This window comes from Staurois parvus, unplaced genomic scaffold (genome assembly GCF_062004578.1).
Source record: "Staurois parvus isolate SC_StPar_1 unplaced genomic scaffold, SC_StPar_1.0 ptg000235l, whole genome shotgun sequence".
NCBI classification, from domain to species: Eukaryota; Metazoa; Chordata; class Amphibia; order Anura; family Ranidae; genus Staurois; species Staurois parvus.
This window is the reverse complement of record NW_028318031.1, coordinates 3,302,031-3,328,201: the sequence shown is the minus strand read 5'-3', so window position 1 is coordinate 3,328,201 and position 26,171 is coordinate 3,302,031. Positions and strand designations below refer to the sequence as shown.

Genomic DNA, 26,171 nt, shown 5'->3' with positions numbered 1-26,171 from the left:
GATAAAGCACTAGGCTGGTGCGCCCTTCTTCCTATTTTTCCAGTGTTCTCAGACGTCTCCAGTCTTGAGTGGGCAGCAAGGTGAGACATGTCCAGCAGATCCAAGAGTGAAATCTAGCCAATTATTTTTTAGTTATTTTTTGGGGTACGCTACCAAGCAAAGGAGACTGTGTGGATTTATTCACTTTAGGTGTGGTATTAGGTGAGCGGTAGGAAATGTTCAGCAAATAAGAGGATGTATCTGTTTAACTAGTACTAGCTCTGTAGCTGGTAAATAAGGCTGATTTTGTTTATGAAATGGATTCTTGAACAAGAAGGGTGAGTTTGGTGCCTTGATAAGTGTGACTGGAGTATTTTGTGTCCAATTCCTGTGTATTCCATTTATATATCCACATTTGATTAAATGCTTTGAACCACAAAGCGGTATCTGAACCATCTCGAGCCTCTGTATGGCATTTGAGGAACAAAGAGCTAAATCTCATTTCCCTGATGAATCTTACATTATGACAGAGTAAAGGTCAAAAGAAAATGAAATTAAAGGAGTCCACTGAGAGAGTCTGGCATGGAATGGAAAGATTCTGTAATCATCAATTTGTTAGAGAAAAAGGCTGATATCACTCATAGTGCAAGATAACTTGACCTGTAGCATGAGAACATTTGTAGCAACAAAATAAGCATACTGCAGGCAATATATTGCACTTGCTTTCAGCTTTTCTCTTCTTTTATTTCGTAAGGCAGCACAAAGAGCGATGATGATGTGAAAAGTGCAGTAGCCCATAGTATCCAGATATTAGAAGTTTTATAATTGAAAGATTATTTTTGATTGGTTGATGTGGATCACAGTGCTTTGCACATCAACATTGCTCTTGTGCTGCCTTGTTGAATAAAGCCGTGGGTCATGACACAGTAGCTTGCAACCACTTTGCAAGAAAAACACAGAACATTTTCATATTGATATTGTGGGTGGTAGAAAATGTCCTCATGTCTCAAATACAAATTATTGTTATTATAGCTGCCTGTGGTGATTACTTGCAATATTTTACAATAAAGAGTACTAACTTCTAAGTAGAATCACTCCTAGCAACCCAACAAGATTGCTATGGGCTACTGCTTTTAAAATGAGCACTCATCCTGTTCATAATTTTGTCAGCATGAAGGTTCTAGAATGTTCTTTTGCATTCCCATATGGAAGAAAAATATATTTTAAAAATATTCTTCCCAGATATATTGCCATATATATGAAATGCTACAATTTTGGCCATATTCAATATATTTCAAAATATATTTCAATATATATATATATATATATATATATATATATATAAGCATGTTGAAATGCGTTTTTATTACAAAATATATTAAAAATATAAATACATTTCAAATATACTGTCTTTAAAAATACAAATCTTCATTTTTGGAAAACATTTGCAAATATATGTAAAAATATATGTTAAAATTACTTTTTTATATGTTAAAAAAAATATGAAAAATATATTTTAAAAAGTTATTTAAACATACATTTTTACATATATTTGTAAATGCATTCCAAAAATGTAGATTTGTATTTTTAAAGACATACATTATATTTGAAATGTATTTTTAAAAATATTTTTCATATATTTTGTAATAAAAACGCATTTCAACATGCAGTATATATGTATATATATATATATATATATATCAGGGGCGGACTGACCATTCGAGCACTCGGCACTGCCCGAGGGCCCAGGGTCAGTAGGGGGCCCCATGAAATGCCCCTGGTACCTTTTTTAGAGGCTTTTTTTGAGTCTGGGCAAGGACACAGGGGCCCCATGATCCCCTATTGCCCGGGGGCCCCATGAGTTGTCAGTCCGCCCCTGATATATATATATATATATTTTTAAATATATTGAATATGGCCAACATTGTAGCATTTTAAATATATGGTAATATATTTGGGAAGAATATTTTTGAAATATATTTCAAATATATTTTTCTTTCATGTGGGTTGGAAGCTCATGTTCTTGATTTTAAGTAGTGCTCTATATGTGGACGCTACTGTAGAAATAAGGAGGTCATCACAGCATGACATAAGCACCCTGACACAGGAATGTGGGTGTTGTGATATGTGGACCAAATACCATTGAAAGCTCTTAGATTTGAGTAACAGCTATGGAGTTTGAGAGCTGTGCAGATCAATTGCCTGTTCAATATCAACTTGCAGCATGAACGACCAGCTTAATTAAAATGCACATCACTAGCTGTGTGTGGACTCTCATGCTTAAAGCCCATATTTTACTTAGCGTTGGTCTTATTAATGGATAGTTGGAGCTAGAGATGTACTGTTCAAAGCCTTTTATTCAGATAAAACCCCCTCATTTCTTATAGTATGGTATTGATTCAATTATAACTCCAAACGGAACATGGGGTCTAGTGCGATGTTCATTATTTGCATACATGTTTGCTAGAATAAAGAAAAACATGTGAATACATCCTTGCGGGTTTGGAAATGTTACCATCCATATTTGTAGTAACTTGGTACAATAGCTTTTTTTGGCTTGTGAAAATAGGTGTGCTTTTTATTTCAGAGTAGCACCATATGCCAAACAGTTTCAGCACATGAATTTCAGACACCAGTAAAGTGTACAGACTGAATTTTTATTGTTGTATCTGCTAGAGACACTAAACAAATGTTATGTTTCAGTAAAAGTGCATGTAAGCCCTAACAATGAATCTTATTTCCTCTCATTTGGTCTGTTAAGTATACCATTTACTGTTTTATTATATCTCTTTAATAAGTGCAAATTCTGCCAGACAACCTGGTGAGCTGATTTTTTGTTATGGAGAAGAGGAAAGTCCTAGAGTAACAACACTACTCCTCCATAGATACAGTATGGTGAGTGAGCGTTGTCACCCTAGGACAGGGGTCTCCAAACTTTCTAAACAAAGGGCTAGTCTATTGTCCTTCAGACTTTAAGAGGGCTGGACTGTGGCCAGCAGGAGTCTAAATTTTCTGGGCATTTGTAAACATTGCCTCTCACTGGTATCATTGAGAGGAATAGTGCCCTATGTGTTGGTGTCAGTTGGAGAAATGGTGCCCCATTGTTGATGTCAGTTGGAAGAATAGTGTTTCGTATTAGTCAGAGGAATAGTGCCCCAAGGGCCAGATAAAGGCATGCCAGGGGCCGCAGGTTGTGGACCACTTCCCTAGGTCATGAATTGTGTAACTGGCAGGATTACCAGGTGAAAATAAAATTTAAAAAACCTGAAAAAAACAAAGCAACCATCATATCTGATGGATGATAAACTGCAGTATATTCATTTTGTTTTTTTGGGGGGGTTTAGATATGCTATAAAGATGAATTCTAGGCTAAACCATTTTGCACCATTATACAGGATCATGTATAATAGCTACAGCGCGGCTTTTCAGTTCTGGGAGGACGTCCATGGGGACCCCCTGGGGCGTGCATCGGGCACACTCTGGATCTGATGTGTTCTTTTGGGGACAGTTGATCACAGATCTTGGTAAAGGGTCAACCACAGCAGCCCTTTACCAGCTTTGTAAACAGACTTGCTGGTTATCGATACGCTGCCTCTGTGTGAGGGAAGGAGAGCCGATAACCAGCAAGTCTGACAGGGCACAGTGAGTACATTGTTTACATAGATAATCAGGACACTGATCATTGGTTCCCTAATTATCAGTGCAGCCTCTATCAGTGCTAATCAGTGCCCATCGGTGCAGATTATCAGTGCAAATTATCATTGCAGATTATCAGTGTTGCCTCATCAGTGCAGCTTATCAGTGCCCATCAGTGCAGCCTCATCTGTGCCCATCAGTACAGCCTCATCAGTGTCCATCAGTGCCCATCAGTGCAGCCTCATCAGTGTCCATCAGTGCCCATCAGTGCAGCCTCATCAATGTCCATCAGTGCAGCCTCACCAGCGTACATTAGTGCAGCCTCATTAGCGCACATCGGTGAAGAAGAACATTTTCTTATTTTCAAAATTTTATAACAGAAACTAAGGAAAACTTCTTTTTTTTTTTAATTTTCGGTCTTTTTTTGTTTGGCAAAAAATAACAAAAACCCAGTGGTGATTAACCACTTGCCTACTGGGCACTTATACCCCTTTCTACCCAGGGCAATGTTCAGCTTTCAGCGCTGTTGCACTTTGAATGACAATTGTGCGGTCATGCAACACTCTACCCATATGAAATGTTTATCATTTTTTTCACACAAATAGAGCTTTCTTTTGGTGGCATTTAATCGTTGCTGGGTGTTTTATTTTTTGCGCTATAAACAAAAAAAATGTGAAAAAAAGTTTTTCTTTGTTTCTATTATAAAATTTTGCAAACAGGTATTTTTTCTCCTTCACTGATTTGCATTGATAAGGCTGCACTGATGAGCATTGATAGGCAGCACTGATGGGCATTGATAGGCAGCACTGATGGGCACAGATAGGCAGCACTGATGGGCACTGATAAGAAGCACTGATGAGGTGGCACTGATATGCAGCAATGATGGGCACTGATAGGTGGCATTGATGGGAACTGATGGGTGGCACTGACTGATGGCATTGACTGACGCAACTGCTGGGCACTGACTGGTGGAACTGCTGGGCACTGATGGGTGGCACTGATGGGGGCACTGGTGGGTGACACTGCTGGGCACAGATGGGTGGCACTGCTGGGCACAGGTAAGCACAGGTTGGTGGCACTGCATGGCACTTATGGGTGGCACTGCTGGGTACAGGTGAGTGGCTGGTGGGTGGCACTGCTGGGCACAGATGGGTGGCACTGCTGGGCACAGGTAAGCACAGGTGGGTGGCACTGCATGGCACTTATGGGTGGCACTGCTGGGTACAGGTGAGTGGCACTGGTGGGTGGCATTGCTGGGCACTGATCATCAGTGCCCTGATGATCAGTGCCGATCTGTTTTCTGACAATTGCCGGTTATCGACAGTACTTTCCTCACGCTGTGACAGTGTGAAGAAAGTGCAGCTGACAACTGGCAACTGCATTTACCTGGTGATCTGCTGTGTCATTGGACACAGCTGATCATGTGGTAAAAGGCTGCTGTGATTGGCCTTTTACCACATCACGTGATCAGCGATCATGGAGATCGCCGGGTGCGTGCCACTGGGGGCACACTGGAGGGTGTGTTCTGGGAGGACAGCATATGACGCCCTCCCAGAACTGGACAACCGCGCTGTAGCCATCATTTGGCTATAGCCCGGTTGTCAAGTTAAATACCACCAAAAGAAAGCTCTATCTGTCTCAACAAATGATAAACATTTATTTGGGTACAGCATTGCATGACTGCGTACTTGTCATTCAAAGTGTGGCCATGCTGAAATCTGAAAATTGCCCTGGGCAGGAAGGGGGTGAAAGTGCCCGGTATTGATTAACTGCTGCAGTAAAGACATGTAATCTTAAAGAACATTAAAAAAAAATATTTTCTAGTGAAAGTCTACTTTTATATTTATTGCAGGGATTGGATAGGGCAAAGGATGTAAATGAGTGGTGAAAGTTATGAACAGGTTGAAGAAGGCCCTCTATCACCACTTCTATTTCTACTCATAGCTAATGTCACATGCACAGAAAAACAAGACCCTCCTGCTTTTCAGAATTGGAAATTAATGTGGCACTAAAACTATGGAAACAATTGTAAAGCCCTACCCTCCCATTGTACGTGTTTTGGAGTAGCATTTTGAGATATGAATGTGCTTATAGTGGGGTTAATTGAAACCATAATAAACAGCATCAGCATTCATTGAACAGATACAACAGGGACCTACTTTAGGCAGCCCATAGATATAGGAGAACAATTTTTAGCCAGATCAGGTGACAGTCTAGTGTCTGTAGCACAAAACACTAGCTCTGGAAGAACATTGATAAGACAGATTATAGTTCTGATCACTATTATTGTCCTTTGAAATAAGCAGAGGGAGTACCTTTCTCTTTTGCTCATATGCCTGCTCATACAGTATGTATAGGCTGTCAGAGGTACAATTCTTACAGTGGTATTAAACCCAAAATCAGAAACTGAATATATGGCAGCTTATTTAGATGTGGTGGCTGCATTAGTCTTATCCTTTTATACTTACCTGCCGATTCTCTTGCAAGATTTACTATACTGTACAGTCCACTCCTAACAAGAAGCTATGTTTTATGCGTCCCAAAAGAGAGATGACCTTTTTAAAGGAATAAATGGGTTTTTCTCAGTGCATGCACAGAAGAAGCAATTAACCATCCCAAGAACATTTTGGGCCTCCCAGGAGCAAGGACAGCAGGAAATAAGACTGGGGGTGGTCCTATGGGCAAATATAATTAAAATTATACATAATAGGTGTCCAAAAAATATTGCAATGATCAATGACATTTGGCAATCCAGAGCAATCAAAAGAAAAAAAAAGCCTTGACTTTATTTCTGAAAATTGAATTATTTTTGGTTAGTAAATGTTTTGTAATGTTCTAAATCGAAGCACTAAACTGATTGTTGGCAGGGTTATTGAGGTGTGTATCCAATGCACTTAAGAATATTACAAATGCCTCTTACTACTATTGTTTGATATTGGCTAAAATAACTATATCTGATATTTTTACTATAGCACACTATGCCAAAGATTACACTACAGGAAGACTGATGACTTTCACTACAGTTTTTGCTGTCATGTTCAATGGCTGCACAGGGATTATGGCTGGATCCAACATGTCAGGTAACACCAGTGTACTTCTTGACTTTCATTTTTTTTATTTTTCTCATTGAGCAGACAGGCATCATAAGTTGTCTTATTGTATGAGGTCAAATGGATATACAACTACAGTGGGTATAGAGAAGAATCACCTCCCTTTAAAATAATCACATTTTGTTGCTTTGCAGCCTAAAATGAAGACCGACACCGTTTTTTTTTACCCAGCTGTATTTACTCAACTTATAACATCCAAGTTAAAGATATAACACCAAAATGTCAGAAGAAAATTTTTAAAAATTAAAAACAGAATCACTGAGTTGGAAAAAGGGAAACCCCCTTGTGTCAGTATTTTGTTGAACCACCTTTTGCTTTAATTGCACCCTTTAGTCTGTTGGGATATCTCTGTACTAACTTTGCACATCTAGACTTTGCAACATTTGCTCATTCTTTTTTTTGCAGAACTTAAATTTTGATGGTGACTATTTGTGGACTGCAGTCTTCAAGTCATTCCACAGATTATCAATGGGGTTTAAGTCTGGACTCTGACTAGGCCATGCACGGGCATTCAGCCCTTTCTCCTTCAACCACTGTGGTAATTTTTGCTGTGTGCTTTGGGTCATCATCATGTTGGAAGGTAAACCTTCTTCCCGTTGAAAACTTTTTGGCAGAGGACAGCAGATTTTCCTTAAGAATTTGATGGTATTTTGCCCCATCCATTTTTCCTGACAAGTGCTCCAGTCCCTGCTGCAGAGAAACACCTCATAACAGGATATTGCCACCTCCATGCTTTACTGTAGGAATGGTGTTATTTGGATGGTGAACTGTATTGGATTTCCACCAGACATATCGTTTAGTGTTGAGGCCAAATAATTAAATTTTAGTGTCATCTGACCATAACACCTTTTTCCATGTGGCCTCAGAATCTTCAAGGTGCGTTTTGGCAAAGCTCAGTTGTGACTGCATGTGGCCTTTTGTGAGGAGTGGCTTTTTTTTCTTGCAACCCTCCCATACAAGCCACATTTGTGGAGAATTTGTGGTATTGTTGTCACATGCACACAATGACCACTTTTTGCCATACATTCCTGCAATTGCTTCAGAGTTGCTGTAGGCCTCTTGGTAGCCTCTCTGACCAGTTTCCTCCTGGCTCTTTCATCCAGTTTGGAGCAACATCCTGATCCAGGGAGGGTCTGTGTTGTACCAAATATCTTCCACTTCTTAATAATAGGCTTCACTGTGCTTCTAGACATTGATAATGCCGTTGAATTTTTTATTTATCTATCTTCGGACTTGTGCCTGTCCACAACTTTATCCCAAAGATCATTTGACTGTGTCTTGCCACCCATAGTTGATTGTTTGCGTCAGTTGAACTACCAGGGACTGAAATGCTCCAGGAAAGCTTTTTTAGACCCACACTTGAAAGTTTTTCAGCTTGAAGCTTGACGCTCAAAAATGCTCAACAAGTAAAATCCCATTAAAAATCAAAAGGTTCCTCCTTCGTTGTTATGGACCCCAACCCTACCATACAGCTGCTAACACTCAAACTGATACCAAAACAGTGCAATAAATAAATAAAAAAAATTAAATTTTTTTATTTAAGTAAAATCCCATTACTTCCAATGTCCACTTGAACACTTGAACATTCTGTCGCCTGTAGAAAAATATCTGTCATTCAAAAAAGTACTTGCACTACTGTTAAGGCAAATCTGAGCTTTTTTTCCCCTTAGACTTGAATGGAAAATGCCTGAACAGTGGAAATGAGCGTTTTTCAAGCATTTTTTTCAAGTGCTTTTTTTCAGGTGTTTTCAGCTCAAACAGCAGCTATTTCTATTTCTATTGGCCACAGCAAAAGCACCAAAATGAAAAACTCCTGAAAAAGCACCTATAATATTTGCAAATCCCCTCAAAAAAACGCTGAAAGACGTCAGAAAAAAAAAACGCCTGAAAAACTCTCAGCTTAGTGTGAATGGAGCCTTAATGCTGAGCTAATCAAAATGACCACAGCTGATCACAGCTGAAAGTGAAATGGCTTTGTGTGCCATCGAGAAGGTGATTAGCTACACCTGATTGAGTTTACAAGTCATTTTTAGGAGGGATGATCATTTTTCCAACTCAGTACTTCTGTTTTGTAGTAATTTGTGGTTCCCACAGTGTCAGTGTAAAAATGTCCGCCGCAATATCACAGTCCCACAATAAGTCGCTTACTAGTATGGAAAAATAAATAAATAAAAAAAATTCCAGTATCTGTCCCATAGTTTGTAGATACCATAACTTTCAAACTAATCAATATACACTTATTGGGATTTTTTACCAAAAATATGTAGCAGAATACATTTTGGCCTAAATTTATGAAGAAATTCGATTTTTTTAAATTTTTTTATTGGATATGTATTATAGTAGAAAATAAAAAATATTGGATTTTTTTCAAAATTGTCAATCTTTTTTTGCTTATAAGGCAAAAAGTAAACACTGCAGAGGTGTTCATATACCACCAAAAGAAAGGTCTATTTGTGGGGGAAAAGGACATAAATTTGATTTATGTACAGCATTGCATGACTGTGCAACTGTTAGTTAAAGCGTCGCAGAGCTGTATTGCAAAAAATGGCCTGGTCAGGAAGGGGAGTTAATATTCCAGAGGGCAAGTGGTTAAATTGATATATTTTCTTCCTAGTGACCATTTACAACATTTTAAGCTACTAGGTACACAAACTTTACCAGAAAGGGTTACTTAATTGCCCATATCTCCCAAACAGCTCGTATTTGACTTTTACTTGTTCCAGCACTGCTTTTTTTCTAGCTCAGGAGTCTCCAAACTTTCTAAACAGTTTACTGTCCCTGAGAATTTAGGGGGGCCGGACTAGGGTCAGTGAGAATAGAAAATGTCCTGGCATCCAGTGGGTGTATTCAGTGCCCTGTCTTTGTCAGTGGAAGGAATAGTGCCTCATTATTGGTGTCAGTGGGGGTAATATTGGCCCTTCATTGGTATCACTGGAAGGAGTGCCCCATTGTTGGTGTCAGTGGATAGAATAGTGCCCAAGGGCCGGATAAAGGCAAGCAAAGGCCCCCCGGCCACAGTTTGGAGACCACTGTTCTAGCTGAACAGAATAGCGATATGGAAGCTAAAGGAAGATGAGTATTTACTGCTAGAGAAGGAGGGAGTATGGACAAAGAAAAGGGTCATTTTAAGCCAACAGTCCTACCTAAGAACAGGCACCAGAAGGCACTTGCTATTAGTTTTTCAATCTGGACCCTCTTATCCTAGGTAGAGACTATAATATAGGTCTTGGCTTTGCCCTAGCTTGAGAATTTTGCCATGGCCCCTGCTGCCTGGCTAGCCAAGGAGAATGGTGTTTAGACTTCTAAGACAATTTTTGGTGGTGATGAGGAAGGGGGCATAGCCCTGAAGACAGAGCAAAGTTGAAGATCTAGTGACCTAGGCAAACAGAAGTGGGATGCCAGTTTAGAACAAATATGGAGAGGTAATTGCATGATGCATATCTTCATATTTCTCCAACACTGAAACTATTCAGACCAAGACAATTTTAAACTTTGCCCTGTTTTACCCAAATCCAAGATTGACTCGCCCAAAAGCCAAAAACTTGGCTAACATGTTTGGTCAATTATACCTATAATTCATTATTAGAGCAAAAACGTGTTTATGTGTTTTGTGTTTTCCCGTGGTCACTGTAGGCTACTGTACATGAAACATTAGGGTAGTCAGAGCCTACCTTTTCTGGCATGTGCCCTCTGTACTATCGTCAGCTTTATGTTTGTACTTGGTAGAAGCATGTTTTCTTTTTTCACCAGAAGCCTTTTATTTTTCAGGAGATTTAAAGAACCCAAGTTACTCCATACCCCGAGGGACAATTACTGCAGTGATCTTCACTTACATAATCTATAATCTGCTGGCCGTGATGATAAGCTGCACATGTGACAGGTACTGACACGGAGAAAAGGGCATTCTTGTAGTCAAACAACATTTTTTATAGAACATCAGAATGTGTGTGCTCTTTAGGTTTTGTGCTACTTGCTACCCAAATGTATTGGGCTAATATTATCATGAGGAAAGGTCCGCTTGGGAGTGCAGATTGTGGAAGGGTAGGGTTTAGTAGTGGATATATGAAGTTTTAGTGCTGGTCTGGGCAGCACAAAGGAGCAGAACACCCCTGGATGAACCACAGTGCTGAAATTAATGCTGATATGTTTGTTTATTAGGAGCATGATGTTGTTACTGATGATTACTTTTTCATGGAAGATAAGACATTCAATTGTTTTTTCTGCCAGGCAGAATGCAATATAATAGTATTAATACTTTGCAGACAACAGACACAATTTGTACACAGACTTCATTTGAGAGATGCCACTTTCTATAAGAGGTTCCTGGTAGAAGATGACTGTTCGCTTTCTGTAATCTGACTTGTTTGTCAATGTGTTGCTCGTGGGCAGGAATATGGAACTTGTTTGGCAATTAAAACTTCAGCATTGTTTAGATGTTGACTTATCAAATGATTACATTAAATATGATTTCATGGATGACAGTATCACTGGAGTCTAGAATAATGCCACCTGCAGTTGTTTGGATGCAGTGGCACAGTATCTATCCATTAATGAATAATAGAGAACCACATGGTACATGTATGCTACTCAAAATATGCACAACGTATAAATCATCTTGTCGTGTGTTCCTGTGTTCCACCAACATGGGTAATTGTTTTGGTAGCTCAACCGTAAACTTCTAGCCAGGTAACCGAAAAGATTCAAGAAATCAGCACACCTGTTAATAATAATAGAATTACAGTTTTGCTGGCAATGCATTGTTAGAAAATTGTTTGAAAAAGCGCTTGATACACTCGATCGTTTGACTTTCGAAATGTTAGTGAGATAATTTTCTTTTATCAAAATGCAAATTGTCATGTAGGATTTTTTGAGCCAAAACTATCAACATTATAAACATTAGTAGTGGAATTCATCAAAAACAGTTCTAAAAAATCTACAGTGCATGCATCTGTTAAAATGTAACCCCAAAAGTACATGCAATGAAAAGAAAGATCTTTCTTTAAAATACAGTTGGCGAGAGTTCACAAAGGTCAAAAAATCTTTACATCATTTCCACCAATCAATGAAAAATGTACCATTTATGTTGTTAACAATTAATAATACGTCAACAATTGGGGGGAATATTTGATGGCGTTATTGCATGCATGTTCTACAAATCTTTATAAGTCCGACCATTTTGTTCAAACAAATTTCTGTGTGTGGCCAGCATTAATTTTAACAAGAGACAATAACTGTGTTTTTTAGCAGATCATAAATTCCCCATTCCTGTGTAACATTTTAAAGCAAAGCTGATTGGCCAGCTTTACTTTAAGATTATACACAGGAATAGGGAATGTACGATCTGCTAAAAAAATAGTTAATGCCTCTTGTTAAAACAATGCTACTAATGCTGGCCATCGTTTAAAAAAAAACTGTTGGATTTATATAGATCTCAATCTCTTATTGGCTACATGTGCTGATCGAGCACAAGTTTTCCAGCAGTTCGATTTGAGATGAGTTAATCACTAGGTCAAGTCCTCTCGTACAAGAGCTGCCATAGATGGATTGAAATTTGTCTGCTGAACCAGCCACATTTTGATCCATCTATGGCCAGCTCTAGTGAAGTCGGAAATTAGGTAAATCTGTGTTTTCGGTATGCTCAGGCTAAGCAGGCCAATTAAAACCCAACATTTGATGGAGAAATGCATAGGCAATTATTTCCTTTGGCGAAATCCACATGGCCAGAAAATGCATAGGCATAGAAGTATATGTATTACTCCCATACTACCCTATTGCTTTATTACTAGGAGGAGCATCCTTATTAAAAAATAAAGAGATATAAATTCAGTAATGTATTAATTTACATTTTACTATAAAGTGGGTGGCTAGAGAAAGTAAGTCATGTTCTTGGTTCCAACAAAGGGGGATGTTTCAGTGTATTTTGGAAGTGTGAAATTTCTACTTTAATTCTATAGCTTTCTAAGCTGTTTACTACTGGAACACCAAGGGCCTTTTACACCTGTGCGCTTTGGTGTATTTGTTAATGCACCTGCATATATGTGCATTGTCTTAAGTAGCTTATTCATTTTGAATGTGCTGCCAACACACCATAGTGGGTAGGTTTTTTACATTTTTTTTTTAATGCAGAGTACAACATAACATAAATGAACCTTAACAAATCAACCTGTGGAAGCTGAACTTCTTGAGCCTCTCTTCTCCCAGGATTATAATACATATCTTTACCTGTGCCGTGCACAAATGTAACAAAGATGGAGATTAGGGAATGTAAACATTGTAAACAGACAAAGGACTTCCCAGCACACTTACCAGCCAGCCTGCAAAACAACCAGTTTGGCCCTATCTAAGAGAGGATTTTGTTTGCACATATTTGCAAATACTTGTGTAAGCCACAGTCCCGCGTCAAGGGGCCGCTGTATACTCTAGTTGTAACTCTAAAATTTTCAGAGTCTCCAAAGTGGGAGCACATATATCAACTGATAGGTTAAAGTGGTAGTAAACTTGTTTTTTTTTGTATTTCACCTACAGGTAAGCTTATAATAAAGCTTGCATGTAGGTAAAATGAATATCTCCTAAATGTGTACCGTTTAGGAGATATTCTCTCTTTTTTTAAAGCTGTTGCATGTGCTCTGAAGGAATGGCATACGCGTGCTGTTCCTTCAGAGCTGTGTGCCATGGCCTGGGACTCCCGCGCACATGCTCAGAAGTGACGTCATCGCGACCCGCCCTGTCAGATGGCCGGAGCTCGCGAACCTGGAAGGAAGACCGGGAGTAGATGGAAGCCTCTCCGGCAGACAGCATGTGGCTGGTGGGCTTCGTTTTATGGTAAGTTTTACATAATGGGGTCCTGTCCGTGAGAAAAAGGAAAGGCAAGGAGTGGGGCACACTGAGAGAGGAGTTTAAGAGACCCATCCAGGGAGCACTATGTGCAAATTACAAGCAATAGTAACCATTCCTATAAGCTTCTTAGAAACCTCTTATACCTTTTTTATATATATATTTTTTGAGAATATGAAGCCCCATACTTTATTTAATACTGTCTCTATTCTCATATTCTCAGCTGTGATTCTGTCCATATTTTAGTCTTACTCTGCCTGCTACCCAATACATATTCTCTCTCTCATATCAATATATATATATATATATATATATATATATATATATATATATATATATATACAGTGTATATATGTGTGTGTATATATATTAAAACACATTCCTGTAACAAGTGCGTCACTACCTTGTCATTTCCACAGCGCGCATGCAGAGCAGGTATTGCAAGCACAGAAATCCCTGTGTAGCAAAGATGGAAGCATCAGATGTGGGCTGATGTCTCTTTAACAGTTATTTTATACAAAAATACATGGATGTTTTGTTTACTAGCGTGCTCAAAGATAAGGTTTAAAGGACACGCAGTAGTGTGCAATTACACTTGCAGCTGATGTAGAGTCATTATCATATAGCTTATTTTAATGCTACAATAGAGCGCATCAAACATTTTCTACATGATTATGTTTTTCGTGACAAGTCACTGTTTAAATATTCTTCCAAGCAGAATTATAATTACGAGTACATTATACAAAATTAAGACAAATCCTGGCTGTATTTTTTTTAACTTTCAGTTAAATGTTAATTTACATATCATGTCCGATGCATAATTTCTGCTTATTTTTTTGCATTTTTTTTTAAAAACTTAATGGTTTATGACATATTTGATCTTGTACTATTGCACACAACTTGCCTTAAATAAAGTTTTTTAAGTAAAGGTAGTGCTTTGCAATAACCTACAGCAACCAGTCAGCTACTATCATTCAAGTGTGTTCAATGCAGACTAAAGCCCTGTACACACAATGAGAATATCGGATGAATGATCGTCCTTTTTTTTTTTTTTTTTTTTTTGCATTCTAGTCTCATATTGAAAATGAAGAGGTTACTCAAGTTGCGAAAATTCTTGTTCGACAGAATAAAAATTCAAAAGGGATGTATTGTATGTGTATTGTATTTTTCAGACGAAAAGCTGTGTTCTAACAATCAGATTATCATACAATCGCTTCGAAAACAGTATTTTTCTATTATATTCTGCTCGTGTGTACTAGGCTTAAGGAACACTGATTTCTTGATGCTTGCTGAATTCACACCAATGATGGGACACTATTCCTAGCATTGGCACCAATGATGGGGCACTATTCCTACCAATGACACTAACAATGGGGCCCAATTACACCAGTGATGGGGCACAGTTCCTCCCAATGACACCAACAATGGGGCCCAATAATAGGGCACAAATCCTTCCAATGAAGCCAAGCACAGTTCCTCCCAATTACATCAGTGATGGGACACAATTCCTTCCAATTACATCAACGATGGGGCACAATTCCTCTCCATCACACCAATGATGGGACACTATTCCTACCATTGACACCAATGATGGGGCACTATTCCTACCAATTACACCAACAATGGGGCCCAATTACACCAGTGATGGGGCACAGTTCCTCCCAATGACACCAACAACGGGGCCCAATAATGGGGCTTAAATCCTTCCAGTGAAGCCAAGCACAGTTCCTCCCAATTACATCAGTGATGGGACTCAATTCCTCCCAATTACATCAATGATGAGGCACAATTCCTCCCCATCACACCAATGATGGGGCACTATTCCTACCAATGACACCAACAATGGGGCCCAATTACATCAATAATGAGGCACAATTCCTCCCAATGACACCAAGGACGAGGCATTGTTTACTCCAACTCACACTGGGACATTTTCTAATCCCGATGGTCCCAGTGCAGCCCCTCTAAAGTCTTAAGGACAGTAAACTGGCCCTTTGTTTAAAAAGTTTGGAGACCCCTGATGTAGACTGACAGTGTCTGTATTGAGCAATAGAGCCCTCATTAGCTTAGAGTAATGAGCCTCCCTCTCCCATTCTGAATCTGGCTGTGCAGAAGTCTAATATAATTACAGATTCATCTATTTCTGCTAGTGTTAGGAAGTAAAAAATATTTTTTTAAAGTTAAATCAATACTTAACTGGATTAACTGGTGATTTTCATTTCGGCTTGGATAAATAGGGAAAGCATGTAGAGGTGCCTGCATAATGGCCAGGGTGCTCCATATAATGTAGTACCAACCAACAGATTTCCTCAAGTACTATTTCAGTGTATACCTAACTAATCCTAAAACTGCTCCCTTCTCCCTCCCAAAACCTTTAATAACTAACCTGTGGACAAAAGATGTATATACTTGCATATTTTTCATGTCACTCTGGGGAGATGATGGAGCTCCGAAAACAGATGGGCTATAGTAAGCCTATGAGTAATGTCATCAGTCAGGAATTCCAGCCATTATTGAGAGTTCTTTCCTCTCCCCTGCAGCCGGCACTAGCTGACACAGGGGAGATCATGTGACCAGACTAGAGTGGCCTGAAAACTGGGAAGTATACAGGTATACGTGTTGGGTGGGGGGGAGTAGTTTTAAGATTAATTAGATATATCCCAGAATTCTATATGAGTATAATTGCTGTTACCATTAACAATTGGACTATAGTTAGTATCACCAGAAAAGTATATTTCTGAATAAACACAGAGCACACTGGTATAGTGATAGTCACTGTAGGAGTTAAAGAAAATATTTGAGACTCAGGTGTAGTACTTTGCTATACAATTGCCATTGACTGATATATGAATGTATTATATAGGCAGACATATTGCAGCTAGTAAAGATCATTTTGTGTCAGCAGTATACCTAATATTAGGTAGTTTTAGCATGGGAAAGTGGATTAGATTCTCAATTCAGTTTATGAGAGTCATGTTAGATTGACTGTTTATATTTTACTGCAGGTTGACTTCATTCCAATGCCATTTCTTTTAACAACCTATTTCTACAAAATAGTATCTGCCTGACCAATGTGTCATTATTGGATATGGAAACATTTGGCCATGATCCTCAGAAAAGAGGGAGGTGTCTACAGATGCAGCCTTTAGTATCCCAAAAATGATTAGGATATCTGGTTGTGACAATGTGATGATAACATAATTGCTAGTAGTGGCCATTTGTGACTTTATAATTCTGTGTCTCATGCTAGCCATACACATTTAGATTTCTCTCATTCACCCCTGCCCTGGGCTAAATATTAGAAATAGATTCCTCCATCCATGCTAAATAGCGTGGATCAGTGTTGCCAACCCCCCTGCAACATTTTTAATTATTAATATTATTATTATTATACAGGATTTATATAGTGACAACAGTTTGCTCTGCGCTTTACAATATAACAGGAGACAATACAGCAACAATACAGTTCAATACAAGAGGGAAAGGAGGGCCCTGCTCCTTGGAGCTTACAGTCGAATGACAAAACATGAAAAATTTACTGAAGGAGCACATTTGTTACTGATGACCTAAAAATGGCATTAAAAACTAAGACAATCGATATTTATAAAGTATAAATACAATATGAAAACACTAACAATAACCATAACAAGTAATTTGACTGGTTTACACTTACAAATCTCAACACAGCATAACAGATGATCAGCCCCTGATATTCACAGAGTTGTAAAAATTACTGATTTTTACGACTGTCTGTAAATTTACTGATGGTTGGCAACCCTGTCATGGATGGAGAAATCTTCCCTCCCAGGTACTTTATTCTGACAGCTGCTGCTCCTGCAGCTGTCTAGATACCCGAACAGTGACAGGTCATAGAACAATTTCCACCCAGCTCCTTGGATTTTTAAACTGGCCATTATCAGTAATGTATTGTCTGTAAAGCTGTATATGGCTATACTCCCTACTAAGATTTCTTTATCTATTCAGTAACTACTTAAAAAAAGAGTGACTTGGAAGGAAGAAGCAGTTCTGTTATCATCACCTTTTAAACTGGACAATAGATAGTAAGACATATGAGACATTTTTGGATAATGTCCACCTCTCAGCTTTCTGAGATGAGAAGAGGGACACCTTTTAGCGCAAAATTTACAAGCAAAATATGCACCTCTGCCACGCAGCCTGTTTTCTCCATTGAAGAACTAAAATTGTATTTCTTAGCACACTAAACAGCAATAAGTAAATAAATCAGATGGTCTAACAATTTGCATTAGAAACTCAGGTTTAGGTTGGACAACAATTGCAAATATGTATTAATGCCGCAATGCTCCGTCAAGGCCCCTCTGTATAGTGCAGTCCTAACTCTAGTCTGTAAGACCCTCTATATTGGAACATACAGTGAGGAACAGAAGTATTTGAACACCCTGCGATTTTGCAAGTTCTCCCACTTAAAAATCATGGAGGGGTCTGAAATTCACATTGTAGGTGCATTCCCACTCTGAGAGACAGAATTTTTTTAAAAAAATCAGGAAATCACATTGTGTGATTTTTAAAGAATTCATTTGTCTTGCACTGCTGAACATAAGTATTTGAACACCGGAGAAAATCAGTATTAATATTTGGTACAGACGCCCTTGTTTGCACATTACAGAGGTCAAACGTTTCCCTGTAGTTCTTGACCAGGTTTGCACACACTGCAACAGGGATTTTGGCCCACTCCTCCACACAGATCTCCTCTAGATCTGTCAGGTTTCGGGGCTGTCGCTGAGCAACACGGAGTTTCAGCTCCCTCCAAAGATGTTCTATTGGATTTAGGTCTGGAGACTGGCTAGGCCACTCCAGAACCTTGATATGCTTCTTTCGGAGCCACTCCTTGGTTATCCTGGCTGTGTGCTTCGGGTCATTGTCATGTTGGAAGACCCAGCCACGACTCATCTTCAATGCTCTGACTGAAGGAAGGAGGTTGTTGCTCAAAATCTCACAATAAATGGCCCCATTCATCCTCTCCTTAATACAGTGCAGTCGTCCTGTCCCTTTCACAGAAAAGCACCCCCAAAGCATGATGTTACCACCCCCATGCTTCACAGTAGGAATGGTGTTCTTGGAATGCAACTCATCCTTCTTTTTCCTCCAAACACGACGAGTGAAGTTTAGACCAAAAAGTTCTACTTTGGTCTCATCTGACCACATGACTTTCTCCCATGCCTTCTCTGGATCATCCAGATGGTCATTGGCAAACTTCAGACGGGCCTGGACATGTGATGACTTGAGCAGGGGAACCTTCCGTGCAATGCATGATTTGAAACCATGACGGAGTAGTGTTCTACCGACAGTGACCTTTGAAACTGTGGTCCCAGCTCTCTTCATGTCATTGACCAGCTCCTCCCTTGTAGTTCTGGGCTGATTCCTCACCTTTCTTATCATCAGTGATACCCCACGAGGTGAGATCTTGCATGGAGCCCCAGTCCGAGGGAGACTGACAGTCGTCTTTAGCCTCCTCCATTTTCTAACAATTGCTCCAACAGTTGATCTATTTTCACCAAGCTGCTTGGCAATTTCCCCGTAGCCCTTTCCAGCCTTGTGGAGGTCCACAATTTTGTCTCTGGTATCTTTTGACAGCTCTTTGGTCTTGCCCATGGTAGTAGTTGGCGTCTGACTGATTGTGGGGTGGACAGGTGTCTTTAAAGAGCTCAGACAGGTTGCTTCTAAGTTAGATTAATGAGTGGAGTAGAGGTGGACTTTTTAAAGGCACAGTAACAGGTCTTTGAGAGCCAGAATTCTTGCTGTTTCTTAGGTGTTCAAATACTTATGTTCAGCAGTTCAAGACAAATAAATTCTTTAAAAATCATACAATGTGATTTGCTGAATTTTTTTTTTAATTCTGTCTCTCAGAGTGGGAATGCACCTACAATGGGAATTTCAGACCCCTCCATGATTTCTAAGTGGGAGAACTTGCAAAATCACAGGGTGTTCAAATACTTCTGTTCCTCACTGTATATAGAAATGGATAAATTAAGGACAGGTATGCCTGGAGGCAGCCTATTCCTACTTAAAAGCACAGGGACACAATAAAATCCCAGCAAAGCACAATAGCAGCTAAAGGCATTTAATGTAAAATAAAATAGGATTTATAGAAAACTAATGATGCACTTTTCTTATTTTCTGCATTTTGGTTTAACTCCTTTATGACAGCCCAACACATTTAAGTGACAGCACAGCAGGTGGGCCTTAACCACTTTGGCTCTCACACCTGTTCACCCCTTATTGACCAGAGCAATATTTACATTTCTGCCATGGGCCTGTTTATCCAGTGATAACTTTGTCATTACTTAAAGCGGAGTTCCGCCCAAAAGTGGAAGTTCCGCATATTTGTCTGCTCCCACCCTCCGCTGCCATATTTGGCACTTTTTGGGGGGAGTGCATACCTGGTTTGGATAGGTACCCGCTCCCACTTCTGGCTCAGTTTGCCATGGCAAAGTGAGTCAGCAGTTTGACCCTCTTCTCCCTCTCCTGGGAGTCTTCACAGGTCCCAGAAGATTGCGGAACCAATCAGGATATGCAGCACGACTCGCACATGCACAGTGGGCACCCGACTTTGAAGCTGCAAGCTGTCACAGCCTGGTGCCCACAGTTGAGATGTCTGTGCTGGGGAGAGAAGAGAGAGAAGTGACAGCTCGGGCTAGCAGATCGCTGGACCATGGAACATGTGGAGTGTGTGTTTATTAAAAGACAGCAGCTATAGTTTTTGTAGCTGCTGACGTTTAATAAACACAAAAATGACTGGAACTCAACTTTAAGGTAAAAATGTAACACATATATTATTTTTTTGCAATCCATAAACAATTAAATGTAACAAAACACATTTTTTCTTTATTTGAGCAGTGTTAGTTTAAAAATAAACAGTGTTACTGCATATAAAAAAATGTGCATTGTATTCTGTAATTTCTTCTGTTTTAAATTGACACTAAAATTATGATTCTGGTACAAAGCATTGCAAAGTTATTTACAAATGGAATAAAGTGGGTTTTTTCTGTATTTTTTTTTAATGTGAAATTTGTAAATATGTTAAACGTGTGAAAAATATTTGCAAACTAAACAAACACACAAAAAAAGTTTAAATATTATTAGTTAGTAAAATAGAAACTAAAAAAAGAATCAGAAAGAAAATAATAATTGAATGGAGAAGGAGAATTAGGTGTTAATTGGGGCTGATTAGAGTAAACAAAGGGTTAATAAGGGGTTAAACAGAGGAACTTTTAAGATAAAAAAAACAAAACTTCTTTTACTTGTCAGGTTGCTTAACCTGTTTTCATATACAGATGGAATTTCTTCCCTTTGATCTGTAGATGAATAAACAGATAAAAAATGAAACATTATTTCTTTTGAGCAATGTTGTTGATAAATATTTCCAGTTTGCTTTTTTGACACGTCCAGATTCTGCAATTGGTTAATGTCCACATGCCTCACATATGCATCACTGTGTTCTGGGAACACACAGACAGCTCACAGTCAACTACCAATGATCAGGAGCATGTAGGATAGGCTCATGATGACCTTATCACTATGCAGCCAATCACAGTAATGCATGATCAGAAGCCCCTCCCACCAGTGGCATCATGGCCTGCTTAAAGGGCTGATTAGCACCGCTGAAAAGGGGTTAAGTATACAATAGAAAGTGATTTCTTATATCTGTTCAATATGCTTGATTCTGGCAGAAAACTGGCTTCAGCAGCCACATGTGTGATAAAACTCATTGCTGATACTGGCATTTTCCCATTTGCCCTAGGCAACACAAAAATCATCTGCCACCAGCCCCCCTCCCCCCCCTTTCCCACCCTAGAGGTACCACCCCCCTGAAAAATGCTGCCAAAGTCAAACACTTGTTTGCCTCGCAGTAAATACGCCCTTGCTCTCCACCAAGTATAGACCCCCCCTCCCTCAGTACAGACCCTCCTTCCTCAGTACAGAACCCCCATCCCTCAGTATTGACCCCCCTCTCACTAAGTACAAACCCCTCTCCATCAGTATAGACCCCCCTCTCTCAGTACAGATCCCCCTCCACCAAGTATACTCCTCCCTCAGTACAGACCCCCCTCACTCAGTACAGACCCCTCTCCATCAGTATAGACCACCCTTTCTCAGTACAGACCCCCCCTCCACCATGTATAGTCCTCCCTCAGTACAGACCCCCTTCACTCAGTACAGACCCCTCTCCATCGGTATAGACCACCATTTCTCAGTACAGGCCCCCCCCTCCACCATGTATAGTCCTCCCTCAGTACAGACCCCCTTCACTCAGTACAGACCCCTCTCCATCGGTATAGACCACCATTTCTCAGTACAGGCCCCCCCCTCCACCATGTATAGTCCTTCCTCAGTACAGACCTCCCTCACTCAGTACAGACCCCTCTCCATCACCCTTTCTCAGTACAGACCCCCCCCCCCCTCCACCATGTGTAGACCTTCCTCAGTACAGAGCCCCCTCACACAGTACAGACCTGTTTCCATAAGTATAGACACACCTTACTCAGTACAGACCCCCCCCCCCCCATCCACCATGTAAAGTCCTCCATCAGTATAGACCCTCTTCACTCTGTACAGTCCTGTCTCCATCAGTATAGACCACCCTTTCTCAGTACAGACCCCCCTCCACCTTGTAAAGTCCTCCCTCAGTATAGACCCTCTTCACTCTGTACAGTCCTGTCTCCATCAGTATAGACCACCCTTTCTCAGTACAGACCCCCCTCCACCATGTAAAGTCCTCCCTCAGTACAGTCAGTACAGACACTTGCCACTCAGTACAGTCCCGTCTCCATCAGTATAGACCACCCTTTCTCAGTACGGACCCCCCTTCCACCATGTATAGTCCTTCATCAGTACACAGCTCCCTCATTCAGTATAGACCCCCTTCTCCACTAAGTACAGACCCTCATCCTCAGTATAGACCCCCCTCCCACTGACTACAGACCCCTCTCCATCAGTACAGACCCCCCCCTCTCAGTTCATTCCCCCCTTCCACTTGTGCTAGTAGAGAGGTAGGGGGTCAGATATGTGCTAGGGGTCGCTTTGGGAGGGGGAGGGCTTGTGCTCTTTTGTGGGGTCGGATTTCAAATCCAACATCAACTTCTAGCATAGGTCTTCTCCCCTCCCAAGGTGGCCCCCAGCACATATCCTCTTAACCCCCCCAATCATGTTTTTTTACTTGTCCCCCCTTCTCGGTCACTTTGTCCCCCTCCTCTGCCCAGGAACAATATAAGAAACTTGGTACAGACCTCAGATCAGATCAGCACAGACATGTACAGCGGTGTCTCTCCTCCTTCTGTGTACATGTAAAGAGAGGAGGAGAGGGAGGTGGCTTCAGTGCACTCTGCTGGGAGCCAGCCAGGGACAGAGATGTGGATCAGTGTCGCTGGTGCGAAGTCAGTGCTGGTGACCCTGCCGATTGGTGCCACCCTGCTTCAGTTTGCCCCCCCCATAGCAGCGCCACTGCCTGCATTGACAATGGGCAGAGCTGAACTCCAGCCGCTCTCAGTCCCAGCCAGGGGCGGACTGACAACTCATGGGGCCCCTGGGCAATTGGGGATCATGGGGCCCCTGAGTCCTTGCCCAAACTCAAAAAAGCCTATGAAAAAGGTACCAGGGGCATCTCATGGGGCCCCCCACTGACCCTGGGCCCTGGGGCAGTGCCCGAGTTTCCAAATGGTCAGTCCGCCCCTGGTCCCAGCACTCAAATCACTCTGATCAGCGGAGGCTCCTTCCTTGTCCGTCCACTAGGCTCCTCCTCTCTACCGGCTCTGATCTGACTGTGTGTGCTCTGCAGATAATAGCTCCTGTGTGTATTGCCATGTCCTGTGTCACTTCTGCCGGGGGGGGCGGTGCCGCCCCCCTGAAAAATGCAGCCCAAGGCAAGCGCCTTGTTTGCCTCACGGTAAATACGCCCCTGTTCTCATGGCATACCCAATACTTATCATCTGCAACAGGTGGCCACTTCTAGGTATGGGATCTGCATATCATTTCATTATAGATTTAGTAGGATGCATGGTTCTTCCAATTCTGCTGTAACAAGCTGACTGTTGCCTGTTATCATACAGCTTCGATCACACAGTTCCAACCTTCCAAGGAGGTCTGTTTGCTAAAAAAAATGTGAGTTAATTTGGCTCAATAGCTCAATATGTTTTTACAGCAATGGAGTGATACCACTTTGTGATGTCTGTTGTTGAACACCCCTTTTTGGAGTTTGCTTATATGACTGCATGTTTTATGATTCATGTACATCTTAATATGCATAGTGTGCAGGTGGCTTATCCCTCTTGGGTCTGCTTTTGTAAGATGCAAAAGCCAAGCGTGCAAGTTTTAGGAAATTATTTAAATGAATGCCTTTTTGATTCACCACTGAAATCTAGTTAATTTCCATCCAGGACTTTTTTTATGCTCAATATATAGCTGTGCTGTGTGCTCATTATATTAGGCCATTGGTTCTTTTGAGCTTGTCTGCAGATTATATTCCAGTAGCATCCTACAGTATTTGGTTACTCTTTGGGATTCTGCCTGGATTTGAATTTATGAGTAGTTCATTTATTTTTTAGTGTTTTGCTTAAAGTGTTACTAAACCCACAACAGTAAAATCAGTCTGTATATGCAGTAAAGCATGCTGGTTATACTCACTATGGAACCTAAGGGATTAATCCTCTGTATTGTGTAAAAAGGCTGTTTGATCCTTTCTTCTCTGTTCTTCCTCTTTTTCAAGTGACTACCTCTTATCTCCAGACTGAACCGTAGGCATGAATATGCTCAGTTTGGTGTGTATTGCTAGAGAGGTTTTTTTTTCTTTGGAGAGTGCATGTGATCAGCACAAGGCCAATCAGCACTGTCCAGACAGAGGTCAGGGGTTCTGCTTCCTCCTAGAGTAAAATGAAAACTCCTCCTTCAAGCTTTAACCAGTGCTTGGCTGGACACTGATAGAAGTCACAAGACTGCTCTTACTGCTGATGAGAAAAGGTATTTCGCAGTTTATAGTTAATAAATAATTGCATTTCCATGTTCCGTGAACTGTGGGAGACCGGATATAGTGAATGCAGGGTCCTGGGTTTAGTAACATTTTAAGATAACCTGATATACTGAGTGTGTCTATAAATGACACATTTTGATTGAAGTACAGTATTTCTTTATTTTTTTTTTTCATTATTGTTGAAAATGTTATTCTACTCAGTTCCTCCCTTGTGAAATATAATTTGTGTACATTATTGATTTTCGTTTTTGAGTTCTTTTAGAACACCTGAAGCTCTTCATGTATTGTTGCTTCCATTTTTGTTTTTGAGTCAGGGTTGTCCCCTGTTCTCGATGTTTCCTCCTCACCCCCACCTTTTGTTTTTGTGGGTTTTTTTGTTGCAGATTGTTTTTTGGTTGGACCTGTTTTTCTCTGGGGAATTGTTTACCTCCTTGGTTATCGAATTCTAATGAAGCTCACAGGGGCGGACTGACAACTCATGGGGCCCCCGGGCAATAGGGGATCATGGGGCCCCTGTGTCGTTGCCCAAACTCAAAAAAGCCTATGAAAAAGGTACCAGGGGCATCTCATGGGGCCCCCTACTGACCCCGGGCCCTCGGGCAGTGCCCGGGTTTTCAAATGGTCAGTCCGCCCCTGGAAGCTCATAACTTCTTGGAGTGAGCTGGCAGCACAGTGCCTCCATTGCAATGAAATCCTAAATGTTATCAGCCCTGCCCAGATTACCTTTGCAAAGTAGAGAACACCTCCTCCCATGTTATGTTATGGAGACCATTCGTAATTAGGAGCAAGTAGCTAAGATTGACAACACTACTCCTTGATTGATATGGTACAGTGAGTGAGTGCTGTCATCCTAGGATGGGAAATGTGTTACACCAGGTAAAAAAGGGAAAAAAATCGAATACAGCCACCATATCTATGGACTAGTAGGGTGCCATATATTACATTTTAGATGCTGTTCAATTTAGATTTTTGGGTTGGTTTCTCTACATACGGGAGATTAGGAGCTATTTCTGAACAGAAACAAGCAAAACAAAAACATAAAGCAGATATACAGAATGCTGAACTGTATCCAAGAGGTAAGAAGGAAATTGCAGGTGTTATTAAGAACAGTTGGAATGAAAAAAGAAATAGGAGAGAGCCAGCTCTGGAGGCAGCAAGCAAGCCTTGGATAACTAGACATTCCTCTGTGTTCTCACATTGCTGCAGTGAGGAATTCTGACACCTTGTTTAGGAAGATGTATTGTCCATTGCAATGGGCACTCACAGCAATTTTAAGAAAGCTTTTAGAGCCCTTATTAAATATTCAACATGCCCGTCGCTGGTTCCTATTAATACAAAAGACATCTTGTTTAATGGGGTCTGCTTTGTTCAAGGTTTCACTTGCAATATATAGTGTAGAGGAATTTTGCTCTAAACTTATTCACACTGGACAATGACTGGCTACTTCTGTTAAGGTCTTTTGAGGGTCATTTAATCAAATAGTAACTGTTCTTCTCCAAACCTTTGTTCGCTTGGGTGATATGTAAGAGTTAAAGTAATTGTTATGAAAATCAATAGAAATGGCTTGAGTAGATCCGCTGTTCAGTGCTTGCAGAGTACATTTGAATTTC

General features: G+C 40.5%; 1 protein-coding gene across 1 annotated transcript in view; it reads left to right on the top strand.

Annotated features, from left to right (window-relative positions):
- The window catches only part of LOC149460081 (solute carrier family 12 member 9-like), a 303,029-nt gene that overhangs the window by 77,914 nt on the left and 198,944 nt on the right, over window positions 1–26,171 (top strand). Inside the window, exons 5-6 of the mRNA XM_089680094.1 lie at window positions 6,588–6,695; window positions 10,494–10,605. Of these exons, the coding sequence (XP_089536220.1) occupies window positions 6,588–6,695; window positions 10,494–10,605 (220 nt within the window). The remainder of the gene's footprint in view (window positions 1–6,587; window positions 6,696–10,493; window positions 10,606–26,171) is intronic.